Source organism: Miniopterus natalensis, chromosome 5 (assembly GCF_054644295.1).
Source record: "Miniopterus natalensis isolate mMinNat1 chromosome 5, mMinNat1.hap1, whole genome shotgun sequence".
Lineage (NCBI taxonomy): Eukaryota > Metazoa > Chordata > Mammalia > Chiroptera > Miniopteridae > Miniopterus > Miniopterus natalensis.
In genome coordinates, this window is record NC_142085.1 from 55,659,147 (window position 1) to 55,673,723 (window position 14,577).

At 44.5% G+C, this 14,577-nt stretch overlaps 1 protein-coding gene across 2 annotated transcripts; it reads left to right on the forward strand.

Annotated features, from left to right (window-relative positions):
• Positions 1-228: 228 nt before the first annotated feature.
• On the forward strand, positions 229-14,035 carry MTRES1 (mitochondrial transcription rescue factor 1). 2 transcript variants are annotated; one of them, XM_016217543.2, is made up of 4 exons: positions 229-310; positions 7,696-8,177; positions 10,043-10,115; positions 13,759-14,035. In XM_016217543.2, the coding sequence occupies exons 2-4, from the start codon at positions 7,708-7,710 to the stop codon at positions 13,936-13,938; spliced, it is 723 nt and encodes a 240-aa protein (XP_016073029.2). In that variant the 5' UTR covers positions 229-310; positions 7,696-7,707; the 3' UTR covers positions 13,939-14,035. The 2 variants fall into 2 exon arrangements, with proteins under 2 accessions (XP_016073029.2, XP_016073030.2); XM_016217544.2 differs by lacking the exon at positions 229-310 and adding an exon at positions 649-702.
• The last annotated feature ends 542 nt before the right edge of the window (positions 14,036-14,577 follow it).

Sequence of the window (14,577 nt, forward strand, 5' to 3'; positions counted from 1 at the left end):
CCGAGGCGCTGCTTCCAGCAGAGGTCGCTGAGCCGCCGCTGCCGCGCCCTTGCGCCCTGCCGGGTCCGTTCTCGCCGCGCCCGCGCCGGCGGAAGGGGCGGGGCAAGGCGGGGGGCGGGGCCTGGGCCGGAGGTTCGCAAGGCGGCGGGGGGAGGGGGAGGAGCGGCTCTGACGTACAGGTAACTGCGCCCCTGCCCGGCGCGTGCGCCCCCGGCCCGTGCCTCTCTCTCTGTTGCTTCACCGCGCGCCCTGGTGAAACAGGGGCCCCGCGAGCGCCTCTGCCCGGCCCGCGCTTCTGCCAGATCTCCGCGTGAGTCTGCGGATTCTTACCCCGACCGGGCCAGCCTCGGGGCGCCCCGGGGGCTAAAGGGGCCGTGGGAGCCCGGCGGGCCGAGACAGTCCTCCCCTGGGCTCGGCACCTACTGCTGCCTCCAGACGCATCCCGGGAGCTCGAGGACGCAGGTGTTAGGTCCCCTTGACCTTGAGGTGCCGGGGAGGTGCGCAGCCCGCCGGCGTGGGGAGGGAGCGAGGGGAACCCGGCCCGGTCTCTGCAGTCAGCTCCGAGGTCTCCGGGAGAAGGGAGGATTTTCCACTGCCGGAGACCTACAAGCAGGCAGACCAGCTTCTCCTTGCGGAGCAGTGAACAGGCTCAGGAACGTGGACCGGTTCCCGCAGGTCAAGCGTTGCCTCTTACAGCCTTCGGTTAGTTGACAGGTTTATCTGTCCTGAACATCTCACCCAAAACCGCCGTCGGTGTTCCTGCCATGATCACCCCTATGCTCAGGTCCACATTGTCGCCAAGGAAATCTTTTAAAATGCACTCCTCTCGGGTCACTTACCTCCTTAAGACCTTTTATGGCTCCCGTGCCCTCTGGGTCAAGTCCAAGGAGATTTAAGATACGCAAAGTCCCTGGATATCTAACTTCTTGCCCATTAATCCATCCCTATCTTTGTTCTGTTTTGAGAATGTTCCAGTTCTCAAACTCTGTTATACTTTTAAGTCCACGGTAATTAAGCACTTACTATGTGCCAGGCATTGTTCTGGGCACTTAGGATTCAGCAGAGGAAATAATACAGGTGAGGATCCCTACTCTTGTGGAGTTTATAGTCTAGTAGGGGAGACAGGCAAAAAATGAAAACCACCAGTAAGTTATATAGATAGCAGGTAATACGTGCTATGGGGGAAGAAAGTAAGCAGAGTAAGGGGACATTGTGAGGGGGAGATGCCTATTAAATAGAGTAGGAATGAGTAGACTCACTGAAGTGAAGATGAGTTAGCCATGCAGATATCTGGGGTAAGAGTATTCTAGGTGCAGCTGGAACAAAGGACTTATCCAGAAATGTGCCTGTTGTGTATGAGGAACATCAGGATGGCCAGTGTGGCTGGAGCTGAGTGAGCAAGTGCAAGAGAGGCTGGAGATGAGGTCAGAGAAGAAATGGAGGGGCCAGATTGCTGAGAGCCTTTAGGCCATGGTAAGGATTTTGCTTTTCTTTGTGCTTTTGTAGGGTTTTGAGGAAAGTAGTGACATGTTGTAAGTTGCTTTTTAAAAGAATCACTCTGACCACTCTGGACAGCCTTTGTAGTAACCCTGGTGATAGATGATGGTGGCCTGAATCCGTGGTAGCAGTGGAAATAGTGGGATATGGGACTTGATTTCCTGACTTAATGCATAGGGTATGAGGGAAAGGGAAGAGTTGAGAATGACTGGAAGCTTTTGTTCTTAGCAACTAGCAGGGAGGAGTTATCGTCAGGTGGGGAAGGCTGCAGATAAAGCAGATTTGGGACTGTGGATATACATCAGGAGTTTGTTTTTGGACCATTTGTTTGGGGTGCCTGTTACACACTGAAATGGAGATATCGAATAGGCAACTGGATATTGTGTCAGGGGTTCCCAAGGCCACCCTCAGGTTCATTGATTCACTAGAAAGACTCAACAGGACTCAGCTATAAGTCACAGCAAAATCGTGCAATGCACAATCATCAGTGGAGAGGATGCATGGGACAGTGGAGGAAACCAGGAGCAGTCTTCTAAACCAAGAGTCCTCTCCCAGTGCACTCACATAGGGCATGCTTAATTCCTCCAGCAACAAATTGTGACAACATATGTGAAAGGTCTATCAGGAAAGCTCTTTTAGAGACTCAGGGCCCAGGGTTTTTATTGAGATTTCGTCACATAGGTACCCTCTATCAAAAATGTACCAAAATTCCAGACTCCCAGAAGGAAAGCAGGTATTCAGTATAAATCAAGTTGCTGGTACAAACAATTTAAGCACAGTGAGCCACTCCTGTCAGTTCTGGGAATGGTGAGAACCCTTCTGAAATCCAAGTTCCTAGACACCAGCCAAGGGCCACCTTGCAAATAGGCCTTTCTAAGGATAGCAGTCTCAGGCCTGCTATATTAATTCTTTTCTGTGCAGATATACAAGTCTGGAATTTGGAAGGAAGGGCCAGAATGGTGATATAGATTAGGGAGTTGTAGGCATACAGATGGTATTTAAAGCCATGGAAATGTCCGGTGTCTTGATAAGCATTTGTCAAAACTGATAGATTGAGCCCAAGCCAGTTTTGCTCAGTGGTTAGAGCATCAGCCTGCGGACTGAAGGGTCCTGGGTTCGATTCCAGCCAAGGGCATGTACTTCAGTTGCAGGCTTGACCCCGGCCCCCTGTTGGGGCACGTGTGGGAGGCAACCAGTCAATGTGTCTCTCACATTGATGTTTCTCTCTTTCTCCCTCCTTTCTACTCTCTCTGAAAAGCAATGGAAAAAACATCCTCAGGTGAAGATTTAAAAAAAATAACAAAAAAAACCTTGATAGATTGAGCTGGATGAAGTGAATGTAGAAGAGAAGACGATTGAGACTGCGCCCTGGTGCCTCCAACATTAAGATGTCGGGGAGAAGAGAGGGAAGCAGCAAAGGGGTCTTGAGAAACAGCAGCGGGTGAGGTAGGAGGTAAACCAAAAGTGAGGAGTCCTGGAAGCCAAGTAGAAAAGAAACGAGTGTTGTTTCAAATGCTGCTGAGAAGTCAGATAAGGTGGGGGTTAACAAATAATCTTTTGGATTTAGAAAACGAGAGGCACTGAAGAGAGTAGAGACAACCCTTTTGAGGAGTTTTGTTGTAAAGAGGAGCAAGAACGAGCAGCTGGATGGTAGTGGGGTTAAGAGAGGATCGTCTACTAGAAAGTGAAAAATTATACTGTTGTAACTTGCTCTTTCCCAAAAGCTCAATTTCTGGCCACCATTTTAAAAAATATTTTTATTGATTTCAGAGAGAGGAAGGGAGAGGGAGAGAGAAAGAAGCATCAATGATGAGAGAGTCATTGATCGGCTGCCTCCTGCACGCCTCCAACTGGGGATCCAGCCCGCAACCCGGGCATGTGCCGACCAGGAATCAGACTGCCATCTCCTGGATCCTAGGTTGATACTTAACCACTAAGCCACGCCAGCTGGGCCACTTTTGCCATCAGAGCTCTCCTGAGGCGTCCCTGCTCTGGGTTTCAGCCTGCACAGGAACAGTCTCCCTCTGGACCTCAGCTTTCATTTAATGTTCTCTGACAGCCAGTTTACTCACCCACATTTCACTTAAACGGCAGTTTCTTGAAGACAAGGACCGTGTTTTATATGTAGATCTAGCTGGCCACTTGGCATATGCAGGCAAATGAATGAATATAGTGATAGGTAGGATGCTTATTTCATTTCTCGAAAGTGCATCTTCAAGTATTTGCTGGTGTTTGTATGTGTTGAGCAGATTGGGGATGGGAGTGAGGAATGGGACACAGTTATGTCCTATCACTACCCTTAGGGTCACTACCATTGGGAGATAAGAATAGTACAAAAGCCGTGGTGGAACATGAGTTTGGGAAAGGGGGAGGGTGGAGGAGGACTGTGGATTTTGCGTGGAGCCTGGAAGAGAGGAGGCCTTATTAAATGTACAGAAACATCTTAAAAAATAGTAGAATCCTTATTTTCCAATGAAATGTAAGGAACCCCAGTATTCACCAGCACTGCTGTTCTGGTTGGAGAAGGGTTGGGCCTGCCTAGCTCTCCTCTGGTACTGCCACTCCTCTGACCAGTTTCAAAGCTGCGAGGCAGGATCTGGGTTCTCAGACTCCACCCCTGTGGCCATGGGTGTCCACTGCTAACATACAAACGGTCATCTCCAGCAAAAAATTAGGTTAATGTGTTTTCTCAATTTTATGTTCATAAATTTTATATATATTTCCAGCATTTACCAACGTAGGTCTGCTGGAGAGTGAAGCAGATCAGAAAGAGAGGGAGTGAGCTAATAAACACAGAAGTAATGCTGGGCTTGCCATTTTGGTTATGTTTATTATAATTACATGAGTGTAATTATATAATTACATATGGTTTTAAAGTTATTTTGTGCTAATAAAAGCTTCCTATTGTGGGTAACTATTTGTGATGTATGCAGAGAGCACCGTCATATCCAAGTGTTCCTCAAAGAGACAACAGTGTGGTATAAGGGCAGGACTCTGGGGTGGGATATTTGGGAGTCCAGGGACTGACATAGAGACAGGACTACCCTCCCCCAGTATGTCTCCTCTTAGGATTTCTTCTAAGTAAAGGCAACACTTCCACTCCTCTATTCCTGAAATTCTCCATTCTCTCTAGTATAGTAGTCTGTGAAGGTTAGTTTTAGTTTAAAAGAAAATGAGAAATGCCCTAGCTGGTTTGGCTCAGTGGTTAGAGTGTCAGCCTATAGACTAAAGTGTCCCGGGTTCGATTCCAGCCAATGGTGTGTATCTTGGTTGTAGGCTCGATCCCTGGCCTGGATGGGGGGAGGTGTGGAAGGCAACCAATCGATGTCTCACATCGATGTTTCTCTCTCTCCCTCTCCCCCCCTTCCACTCTCTCTGAAAAGCAATGGAAAAAATAGCCTAAGGTGAGGATTAAAAAAAAAGAAAATGAGAAATGTCATAGTGTAGCAGAAAGAGCAGTGGATTTGGAGTCAGAAGATTGGTGGGCAATTCAGCGTGGTAGTAAAGAGACTTGATTAGGAGCCAGGGAGCCTGGGTTTGAGTCTACTTAGTATCTGTGTGACCCTGTAACTTAGATGGGCTTGTTGGAAGGAATAAATGAGTTAATATGTAATGCCTGAACCATAGTAATCAATGAGTGTTAAGAAGACTTGGCATTGGAATCCTGGCTATATCACTTACTAGCTGTATGACTTAGCAACTAGTTAAATTGCTCCAAGTCTCATTTGTACTCTTCTGTAAAACGAGGGACAGGCACAGTTTTCCCTGAGAGGCTGCTTTTGTCATCTCTGCAGACTGGGACAGCTCTAGGAGTATTGTTAGTTGGGGTGGAACATGAAGCCAGGTCCTGAGCTCCAAGGCATACATATTGCCTTCGGCATTATACCTGATAGCAAAAGATAGTTTGCTGAAGTCATTTAGACCAGTGTTTTCAAACTTTTTTTTTATTGTTATCCACAGTAAATATATTTTACGTGATGACCGTGTGTGTGTGTGTGTGTGTGTACGTACGTATATATGTATGTGTGTAAATGTAATAAAAGTTTCATGAAATAATATTAGCAGTATTAACTCTTATTATATGTGATGCACTGTACAATTCCCTATACCCTTCAGTTGTAGCTCTTAAAAAGTAAAAATTTTAAGAATGGCTCATGACCCAGTTTGAAAAACACTGACCTAAAGAGAGGCAAATCATTATTATTAATGTCAGTCTTCATCTTCATTACATGAGCATCTTATAAACCAGTTTAGTATAGGCCCAAGAGCAGGGGGGGTGATTTCAACCAAGGCTGTCTTGGCCCATAACTTAGACATCACCTGGATAAACTCTAATGAGTCTAGAACTTAAGCCCAACACAGAATTCCTGAGGCTGATGATAGAGAGCTCTGGCCACTTATGGTTAACCTTCCTTTGTGTTTTGGGTGAGTGGTTATGAGAGGATCTGCTTGTGAGGGAATTATTTTTCTTAAAATTTTACTGTGAAGAATATATGCCAAAAATGTTAACAGTAGTTGTCATAGAGTAGATTATTAGTGGTTTGACTTCATATTTTTTTCAAATTTTATTGATTTTTTTTTTTTTTTTTTTGAGAGAGAAACATCAACCTGTTGTTCCACTCATTTATGCTCTCATTGGTTGCCTCTTGAAGGTCCCCTGACTGGGGATCGAACCCACAACCTTGGCTTATCAATACCGTGCTTCAACAAACTGAACTACCTGGCCAGGGCTCAAATTTTCTACCATGAAAATATATTTCATATGTAATCATTAAAATCTCATTTCTCTTAAAAATTATATTACTACTAAAAATCTTTACTTGGCAAAATAAAGGATAAAAAATATCTTTACTTAGCAAAATAAAAAGTAATTCACCATTAGGTAACTTCCATGAGAGCTACTGAAATAAACTATTTCCTTTTTTAATCCCTGCTGATATAAAATTTAAAGTTCTTTCTATGAATGATTATCTGTTCTACATTATATTAGATAGACCACATGTACAAATATCAGTATTTATCTTAAAGGTGCTTCAAGTAATTTCTATTTAGTATTTTAGAGTACTCGAGGGATTTTGTAGCTTTTAAAAATCATTTCAAATTATAGTTGTGTTGAAAAACAGCCCTTAAATTGAGCCTTTTTTATTTCTCATTTAAGAGTCACATTGGGGTCCCAAGAGTACTGAAATATAGAGTTGAGCTTCTGTAGTCTGCTTCATTCATGCCAACAAAAATAAGGCCCAAAATGTTAACAAATATAATTTAGAAGTAGCTAGCTATGTGCTATTGAGTGGGCTTACAGGTAATTGCTGTTGTCAGCTTTGTGGTGAATGGAGAGTAAGGAAAAGTCATGAGAATCATTATCAGATCAGCCTGAAAGTATAGCCTTGGCACAAAGGAAAGTCATTTTCAGACTTGAAGTATGAGGATATTGACCATATGGCAACCCTTCTCACATTACTATTCACGGTGTAAAAACCATCTTGATGGACTTGGGAAAAGTCTGCCACCGTCATAACACTAGTTTCTACTGCCTTTGAGGTTCTGTAGGAATTGTTTGCTCTCTGGCATGTCAGCGCCTCAGAGCCTCAGGAAACAGTTACCTAGATTGTGAGTCTCCAAGCCTCTTCTCTGCTAGCTAATGCCTCTGCTCCACAGTGGGAAGGTGTCGAAGGTAGAAGGAGGTAAAATGCACATCTGTCCAATTGGTTCATTCCTAACTCTGATTTGCTGGGGTTGGAGGTTGAATTAAAGTTTAGATTCACTCTGGGTTTTATGAAGTAATAATCGGGTGTCCTTCCTGGCAAAGTCAGTATTGTAAGGATGTACTGCATGTCAGTATATAGTCTTTCTCTCCATGAGATTTTTCTTTTTAAAAAACAAGTCATTGAGAACTATTGTTAATGTTTTTCAGTAGCAATGAGTACTAAGCTAATTTGGGGGTTGGAAAGAGTAGAACTAGTGTTTTCACACATATTAGTATCTAGTACGACCCTCATGACATCCTATGAGGTAAGCACGCTCATTACAGCTTGAAGACTCACCGTGGTACAGTGCATGGCCCTCCGTATATTCAAACCAATATGGCCCTTTATAGGGGAGCTTCAGTACTAGATATAAAGTGGTCATGGTGTGTATGGTTTATGTTGTAAGAATGTCGGGACGTGGCACTTGTGAAGTAAAACTTATCTGTTGCAGGTTATATGCACCATGGCTATGACTAGTGTCAGATTGCCCACCAATATTTTAAGAAAACCAGATGCCTGGATTGGACTCTGGGGAGCGCTACGAGGGACACGTTCACACAAACTCTGTGCTTCCTGGAATCGATACTTATATTTTTCTAGTACCAAATTAAATGCATCAAATTATAAAACACTTTTCCATAACATTTTCTCACTGAGACTCCCAGGACTTTTAATATCTCCAGAATATATTTTTCCATTTTCCATAAGACTCAAAAGTAATGTAAGCTCTAAAAAATCCACTAAAAAGACTCTGCAAAAAGTCGAAGATGAAGAGGACTCTGATGAAGAGAGTGATCGTAATGAGCTGAGTGAGCAGGAAGAGGAGCTTGAGGATGATCCCAGTGTGGTCAAAGACTATAAAGACCTGGAAAAGGCAGTGCAGTCTTTTCGGTATGATGTCATCCTGAAGACAGGCCTAGATGTTGGCAGAAAGTAAGTGTGATGAGCATTTTATTGTGATATCACTTTCTTCTCATTATGTTAACATAGCATTACCAATCCCTCAGCCCACGTTATGGTGAAGAGTAACCACAGATATGAGAAGACTGCCTGGCCAGTGTCGCTCAGTGGTTAAGCGTAGACCCATGAATCAGTAGATCACCCATTCGGTTCCCGGTCAGGTCACATGCCCAGGTTTCAGGCTCAGTCCCCAGTAGGGGGTGTGCAGGAGGCAGCCAGTTGATGATGTTTCTCTCTCATCGATGTTTCTCTTTGATGTTTCTATTTCTCTACCCCTCTCCCCCTCTCTCTCAAAATCAAAATATATTTTTTAAAAAAGAGAGAACTTATAGGAAACCTGTTTCAATTATTTCATTCTATAGATGAGAAAATTGATTCCCAAAGAAGTGACTGCCTGTGAGTCTCATGCCACATTTCCTTGTTTGTAAAACTCCCGTAGGACTGTAAGATGAACCATTGATTTCATAACATCTTTGAGGAGAAAAGGAGTCGCCATGTTAGATGTATATAGCAAGCATAAGTGCATGTGGGTTTCACAAATGCTGCAGCAGAAAGAAAATACCTCTTAGAACCAATGGAAGCAGTGTAGCAGGGTGGCTAAGAATGCAGGTTCTGCAGCCAGACTGCTGATGCTTCCATCCTGATTCTGTGTCCGACCTTGGGCGTACATTCTCTGTGCTTCGGTTTCCTTATCTGTAAAATGGGGATAATAGAACCCCATTCTAGAAGGTAGTTGGTAGGATTAAATGAATATTTCTTTATGTATCTAAAAGTACTTATAGCAGTGCCTGGCACATAGTAGGTTATGTTACCTATGATGATGAAAATGCTTTGTATGTGTGTTCACATATAGTGCACAGAGATATTAAGTGTAACTTTCAAGATTTAATATCCTCATTCTCTCCTAGACTATAATTATATAAGAATAGTGACCCTCATTGTTCGTTCATTCCTGTAGCAATCATTGTGTGCATACTGCACGCAAGGTAAGAATTGTGGTATGAAAAATGCAGAAAGATTTCTTTGTGTAACTTGTATCTTTATGACCTAACTTAATGGCATAGTTTAATTCTTCAATCTATGAAGCTTAAGGATTCGTAAAGGCAACTCTGAGCCCACAGGCAACCTGATTGGGATTTGTTGAATGTTCTCTAAAATCTGGCAAACCCATAAGGGGACCTCTCTCAGAGTAGTAGCTGCTGCTGTTATTAAACACACACAACCTCAGATGCCAGTCACCTGGAATCAGAGCATCAGGGCACTGATTTTTGTCTGCGCCCTCCCCTGGTCTAGTTGCCCCAGTGATTAAATTCAGAGAGATCAGCAGCTGCTGGATTGGAGTTTCCCCAACTTCAGTGCAGACTAGTAGGGGATTTCTTAATGGCCTCACCATATGCATGGTGCCTCATTTTTCTCTCAGAGCAGAAAGCAGGTATGTGACGGGAAGGGAGTGCTCTCTTGCTTTGTCACAAGTCACAGGAGCTACCACCTTAAAGGGAGTTGCTGTGCAGGGAGTTAGGTGGAGAACCCAGCCCTGTCCTAAATGGGACAGGTGCACATGCCCCATCAAGGTACTGATGACCTGCCTGATGGTCCTAGCAAGTTTTTACAGCAGGTCAGCATCTAATCAGAAGTACCCTTTGATCTTGTTTTGCTTACATATGGGAGCAGTTGACTTTCACTTTCCCAGCGCCCAGATAAGATTTTGTGGGAAGGTAGGTCACTGTCAGAATAAGCATTAATGGCAGGTGTGTTTCTTAAACTTGTATAAGAATATATGACTGGTTTTGAATATATTTCTATTTTAAAGCACTTTGACTTTTTTTTTTTTTTTTAAGCAAAGTGGAAGATGCATTCTACAAAGGTGAACTCAGGCTGAACGGGGAAAAGTTATGGAAGAAAAGCAGAACGGTGAGATATTAAGACAGCCAGATATTTTTGTCTGTTGCTTTGTCAGTACTCAGTGCTGCCCCTAATTTCCCTCGGGCTCCTTACTTGGAGCATCCCTGTATCTGTCTTACCATTTCTGAGGTCTTCCTAGAGCCTGGTCATGCTACTGAGAATCACCATCCGGCTTCAGTCACACAGACCACCTGCTGTTTTGCAGCCGTAATGACTTTGAGATGAAGTTTATGACAATCAGAACTGGCAAAAATCTATTATTTAAACTTCTGAGTCATTAGTGTTAGGCCCCATGAAATCATAATAATCAGACTAGAAAGAAACATTTGATCCATGGAGAAGTTTTTTTGGCCTGCTGTTACCTGAGCAGAGGTGTGATTCTGTGCAGCCCAGCAGCATACCCCTCCCCCAGCACTTGCTGGGTACATTGCTGTGTGCAGGCAGCTATAAAACAGGAGGTGCTATGTGTTCTGACAGCTCCACCTCAGTACTACTGTTAAGTGAAAGAAGTCACTTAGAAGTGTTATGGATTTCCAGTATCTAGTGTTGTTACAGTAAATCATATATATAAATTCTGTTAAATACATGTATTTTTGTAAAAATAAATTACATAAGTACGTACATCTAGAATTAAAATATTAATATTACTAGTATTTTTTTGAGTGGGGCATTATGGGTTATATTTTCTTCATGCTTCTCATTTTCTTAATTTTTTACAAGTATGTATCACTTTTATAATTGGAAAAAACAATAATGAATGTGAAAGTTAACAAAACAAAAAAATGTGTGACACAGACCTATGGGGCATTGACAGACAATCTAACTCTTAGTGTCCAGGGAACAAGTATTCCAGGGAAGTTAGACACACTTTTGGAGGTTTTTATTTTAGCTTCTCTAATATTTCAAAATAGCCCTGAGGCTGGAGGACCTGATCTGTATCCTGTTGCCCTGGGACATGGGGAGGGGTTGGGGTTGGGGTGTTGAGCCAATAGCTCTGGACATGGGTGAGCACTGAGGCTTCCTTCAGAGTCCTTTCTCCCAGGATCAGAGTGGACAGGATAGTGGGGGGTGGTGGGGGTGGACTCCTCAGTACTGTGTCAGCCTCCAAGTCACAAGGCCCACGATCCCTCTGATGGCACCTGACCAGCAGGTTCAGACTGCAGGCGTCAGTCATTGCTCGGTGAGCCACAGGAAATCAGGCGCTCGGACTGCGCTTCTGGAGATCAGGCCCTTCTCGACCCTTAATCGCTTTTTCGTGGTTGTAGCCCAGCCCCCTTCTCTCCAGCCACAATGTGCCAAGGGCAAGACCTGCTCTTGGCACACCCTGCGTCTGTGCTGGGGTCTCATTTACAAACACCACAAGCCTGTTTTTCTCCCTCTGCTATGAGATATTGTCAACTACAGCCTAATTGCAGCTTCATTCTGCCTTGGGTGTTCTGTTGTTTCGGCTGCCTTCATATTTCTCCTGGGGGTCAGCAAAGGAAGGGGGCAGTATTAACACTCTGCTGCCTTGTTACTAGGAGACCTGGTAGCCATAGTAACTGCAGCTAAGGGGAGATTTGAAATGTAGATATTTGGAACAGCCTCTAATCCCAGCCAGTTTTGCTTTGTGTCTGCTGTGCCGTCTGCCACATTAGGAAGGACAGGACGTTGCAGGGAATAAAACACCTCCTCTTCCATGGGCTGCTGTGTGGGGCCTGTGCCTGGCTGCTGGCCCTGAAGGGTCAGGCGCTTGCTGGACGCTGCAGTTAGTTGTAACCTGGCTGCCTGCAGCTGAGCACAGCTGTCCTGTGAGCTGCAGATCAGTTGGGGCGCAGAGTGCTGTAGGTACTGGGTAACTGCTGACTCAGAGAGTGTGGATCCCGGGTATGGGGACTGAAGCCTTCCTAAATCTCTCCCTGGGATAGGCTGGGTAAAGGACAAAGATTCCTTCCTGCTTTTCAAGTACACGTGAGAGCCTGCTCTTCTCTTACGGGGCAGATGTCACCCACAGTATGTCTACGAGAGGGTATATGAGAAGGGTTGCCCTTTCGTACCTTTAAATTTCATATCATGTGCACACATTACTTAATAAAAAATGAGTTTAAGTGAAACAGAGTTATGCCAAAAAAGGTAAAGCGGAGGCCCCAAGCCTTGTATTTTTGAACATTTTAAGTGTCCACACAGTTAGAGCTGCGTGGTCATTTTTTAAAAATTGAACCCAGCAGAACTATAGGAGGATCCCCCCTCAGGTGATTCCTAGGTCAGCTGATCCTTCAAACCCAGGGGTAGAAGCGGTCTTCATGCCGAGCCGTGGTGTGAGTCTTTCTGCTTCTCAGTCCAAAGGGGAGAAAGTTAATGGTTTAAAACAGGCCCCTGTGTGGGCTGCCTGGTTTGACCAGTGTGGCATCCTGGCAAGCAGGTGTGCAGTCCCACGTTGTAGACTGAGTATTGGGCCTACAAAAGCCTTGTGTGGGTGGGAGAACAGATATTCTGAAAGCATGAAATTATGACTGCCTCAGAGAGCATTCACTGGAAAATAAGGTAAAAGTCAGCATCTAGCACTGTGCTTCTTAAACAGAAGCCTTCCAGTAGGCTTTTAAAGAGTCCATGGCCCACACATGGGGTCCCTTCCCCTTCCCCTTCCCCTTGGAAGAGTGGTGAGCAGTCTGAGATGGCCCTACTCGTCCCTGGCTTGTGTTCTAGTAGAAGCACATGGCATATGGGTTGATTTAGCCCCTTCCTGAGTTGCTAGGCACATCCCCTGGAATCTGGAATTGCTAAGACCAGGTATCCCTCCTGGGCTATCAGCACCCTGGCAACGGTGACATGACTGTCCCAGGGCATGCCCTGCACTACCTCAACCCAAAGCTCCCACCTGGGTAAGAATGGGTTTGACCTCAGCCCTTTGAACCCACTGAATCAGCATCCAACTCTACTCTCTTTTCTGTGGCATTCCATCTTTGTGAGTTGAGGAGTTCTGTCTCTTCTTTTAAAAAAAATATAATTGGTATACAATATTGTATTAGTGATATAGTTTTAGGTGTACAATGTAGTGATTAGACATTTTTATACCTTACAGTGTGATCACCCCACTAATTCTAGTGATCATCTGTCACCATGCAAACTCATCACAATATTATTGACTGTATTCCCCTTCACCTTTTTCACACACACACACACACACACACACACACACACACACACACACACACACACACACACACACACACACACACACACACACACACACACACACACACACACACACACACCCCCCCCCCCCCCCCCCCCCCCCCCCCCCTGGTAACCATCCCTTTGGTCTCTGTTTCCTGTTTTTCTGCTTGATGAAGTGGCATCACTGGGGCCAGTCAGGGCTAGAAAAGCAGTTTCTTTACTTCCATTTCTCTAAGAGATACAGCTGACCACTGTTCCACAGTGACTTCCAACAAACTGCCGAGAGCCCAATCATGTAGCTCATCTGGGTTGAAATAATGAAAAGTGTTACACTGGAAATTGTCTTCTCAGTGCACATGGTAAGTACTATGCACATAACCTCTAAGATTGTGCCCCACTTTTGATGATCAGCTGGTGAAAACTCAAAGCAGAGATGTTTGCATTGGCCTGAGTTTCCCAAGATGTAATAAAGGCTCAGTTTTCTCTTAATTTTCAGGTGAAAGTGGGAGATACATTGGATCTTCTAATTGGAGAAGATAAGGAAACAGAAACAGAAACAGTGATGCGGATTCTCCTGAAAAAAGTCTTTGAAGAGAAGACTGAAAGTGAAAAATACAGAGTGATCTTACGACGGTGGAAAAAGTTAAAATTGCCTAAAAAGAGTACAATGAAATAAATGGATTGGTTTTTAGCGATAAAGCTGTTTTTTAATGGCGGGGGAAGGAGCTAGCTCAAAAGGCAGACATTTTTATTAAAATAAAGCTCTCTTCTTATTTGTGGAATCCGCTGAGCCATTTTCTGGAAATCAAGATCCATATCTTGGAGACACACCCGTTGCCTGGATTTCCCTCCGGGGCTTGATTTGTGCGCATTTTGACCTCTGGAACATGAGTGAGATGTGTGCTGAATGAACCCAGCCCAGTGAGGGTTTTAATAACTAGCCTGTCGTTTCCCACGGTAACCACCTCAGGAGACTGTGAAATAAACTGGCCTTGTTGTTAGAGTTTTTATTTCAACTTTATCCCTGTTGGCCAGCTTCCCTGGGTCCAGGCTTCTTAAGGCAAAGCCAAGCCAAGTGAAGGTCACCCTTCATAGCCTTAAGGGAGCAGAGGGACACCCTGTGGTTCTCCACCAGCCTTTCTGAATTACCAGCTTGTTGGCCTTAGTTCCCCCTTCAGTTTGTCTTCAGAAGTCTGGATGAGTAAAGTTCCAAGTAATTCCAAATGGGCTAGTTTAGGGCAGGGGCTGGTAAACTAAAGCAGCCAGAGGCCTTTTGCACGGCACTCAAGAATGGTTTTTACATTTTTAAAGGGTT

Excerpts from the sequence above, each read along its gene's own strand:
- MTRES1 (XM_016217543.2), top strand. The coding sequence starts at position 7,708 with ATGGCTATGACTAGTGTCAGATTGCCCACCAATATTTTAAGAAAACCA. Across the intron at positions 8,178-10,042 it reads GGCCTAGATGTTGGCAGAAA|CAAAGTGGAAGATGCATTCT; the intron begins GTAAGTGTGATG and ends TTTTTTTTTAAG. Across the intron at positions 10,116-13,758 it reads TATGGAAGAAAAGCAGAACG|GTGAAAGTGGGAGATACATT; the intron begins GTGAGATATTAA and ends CTTAATTTTCAG.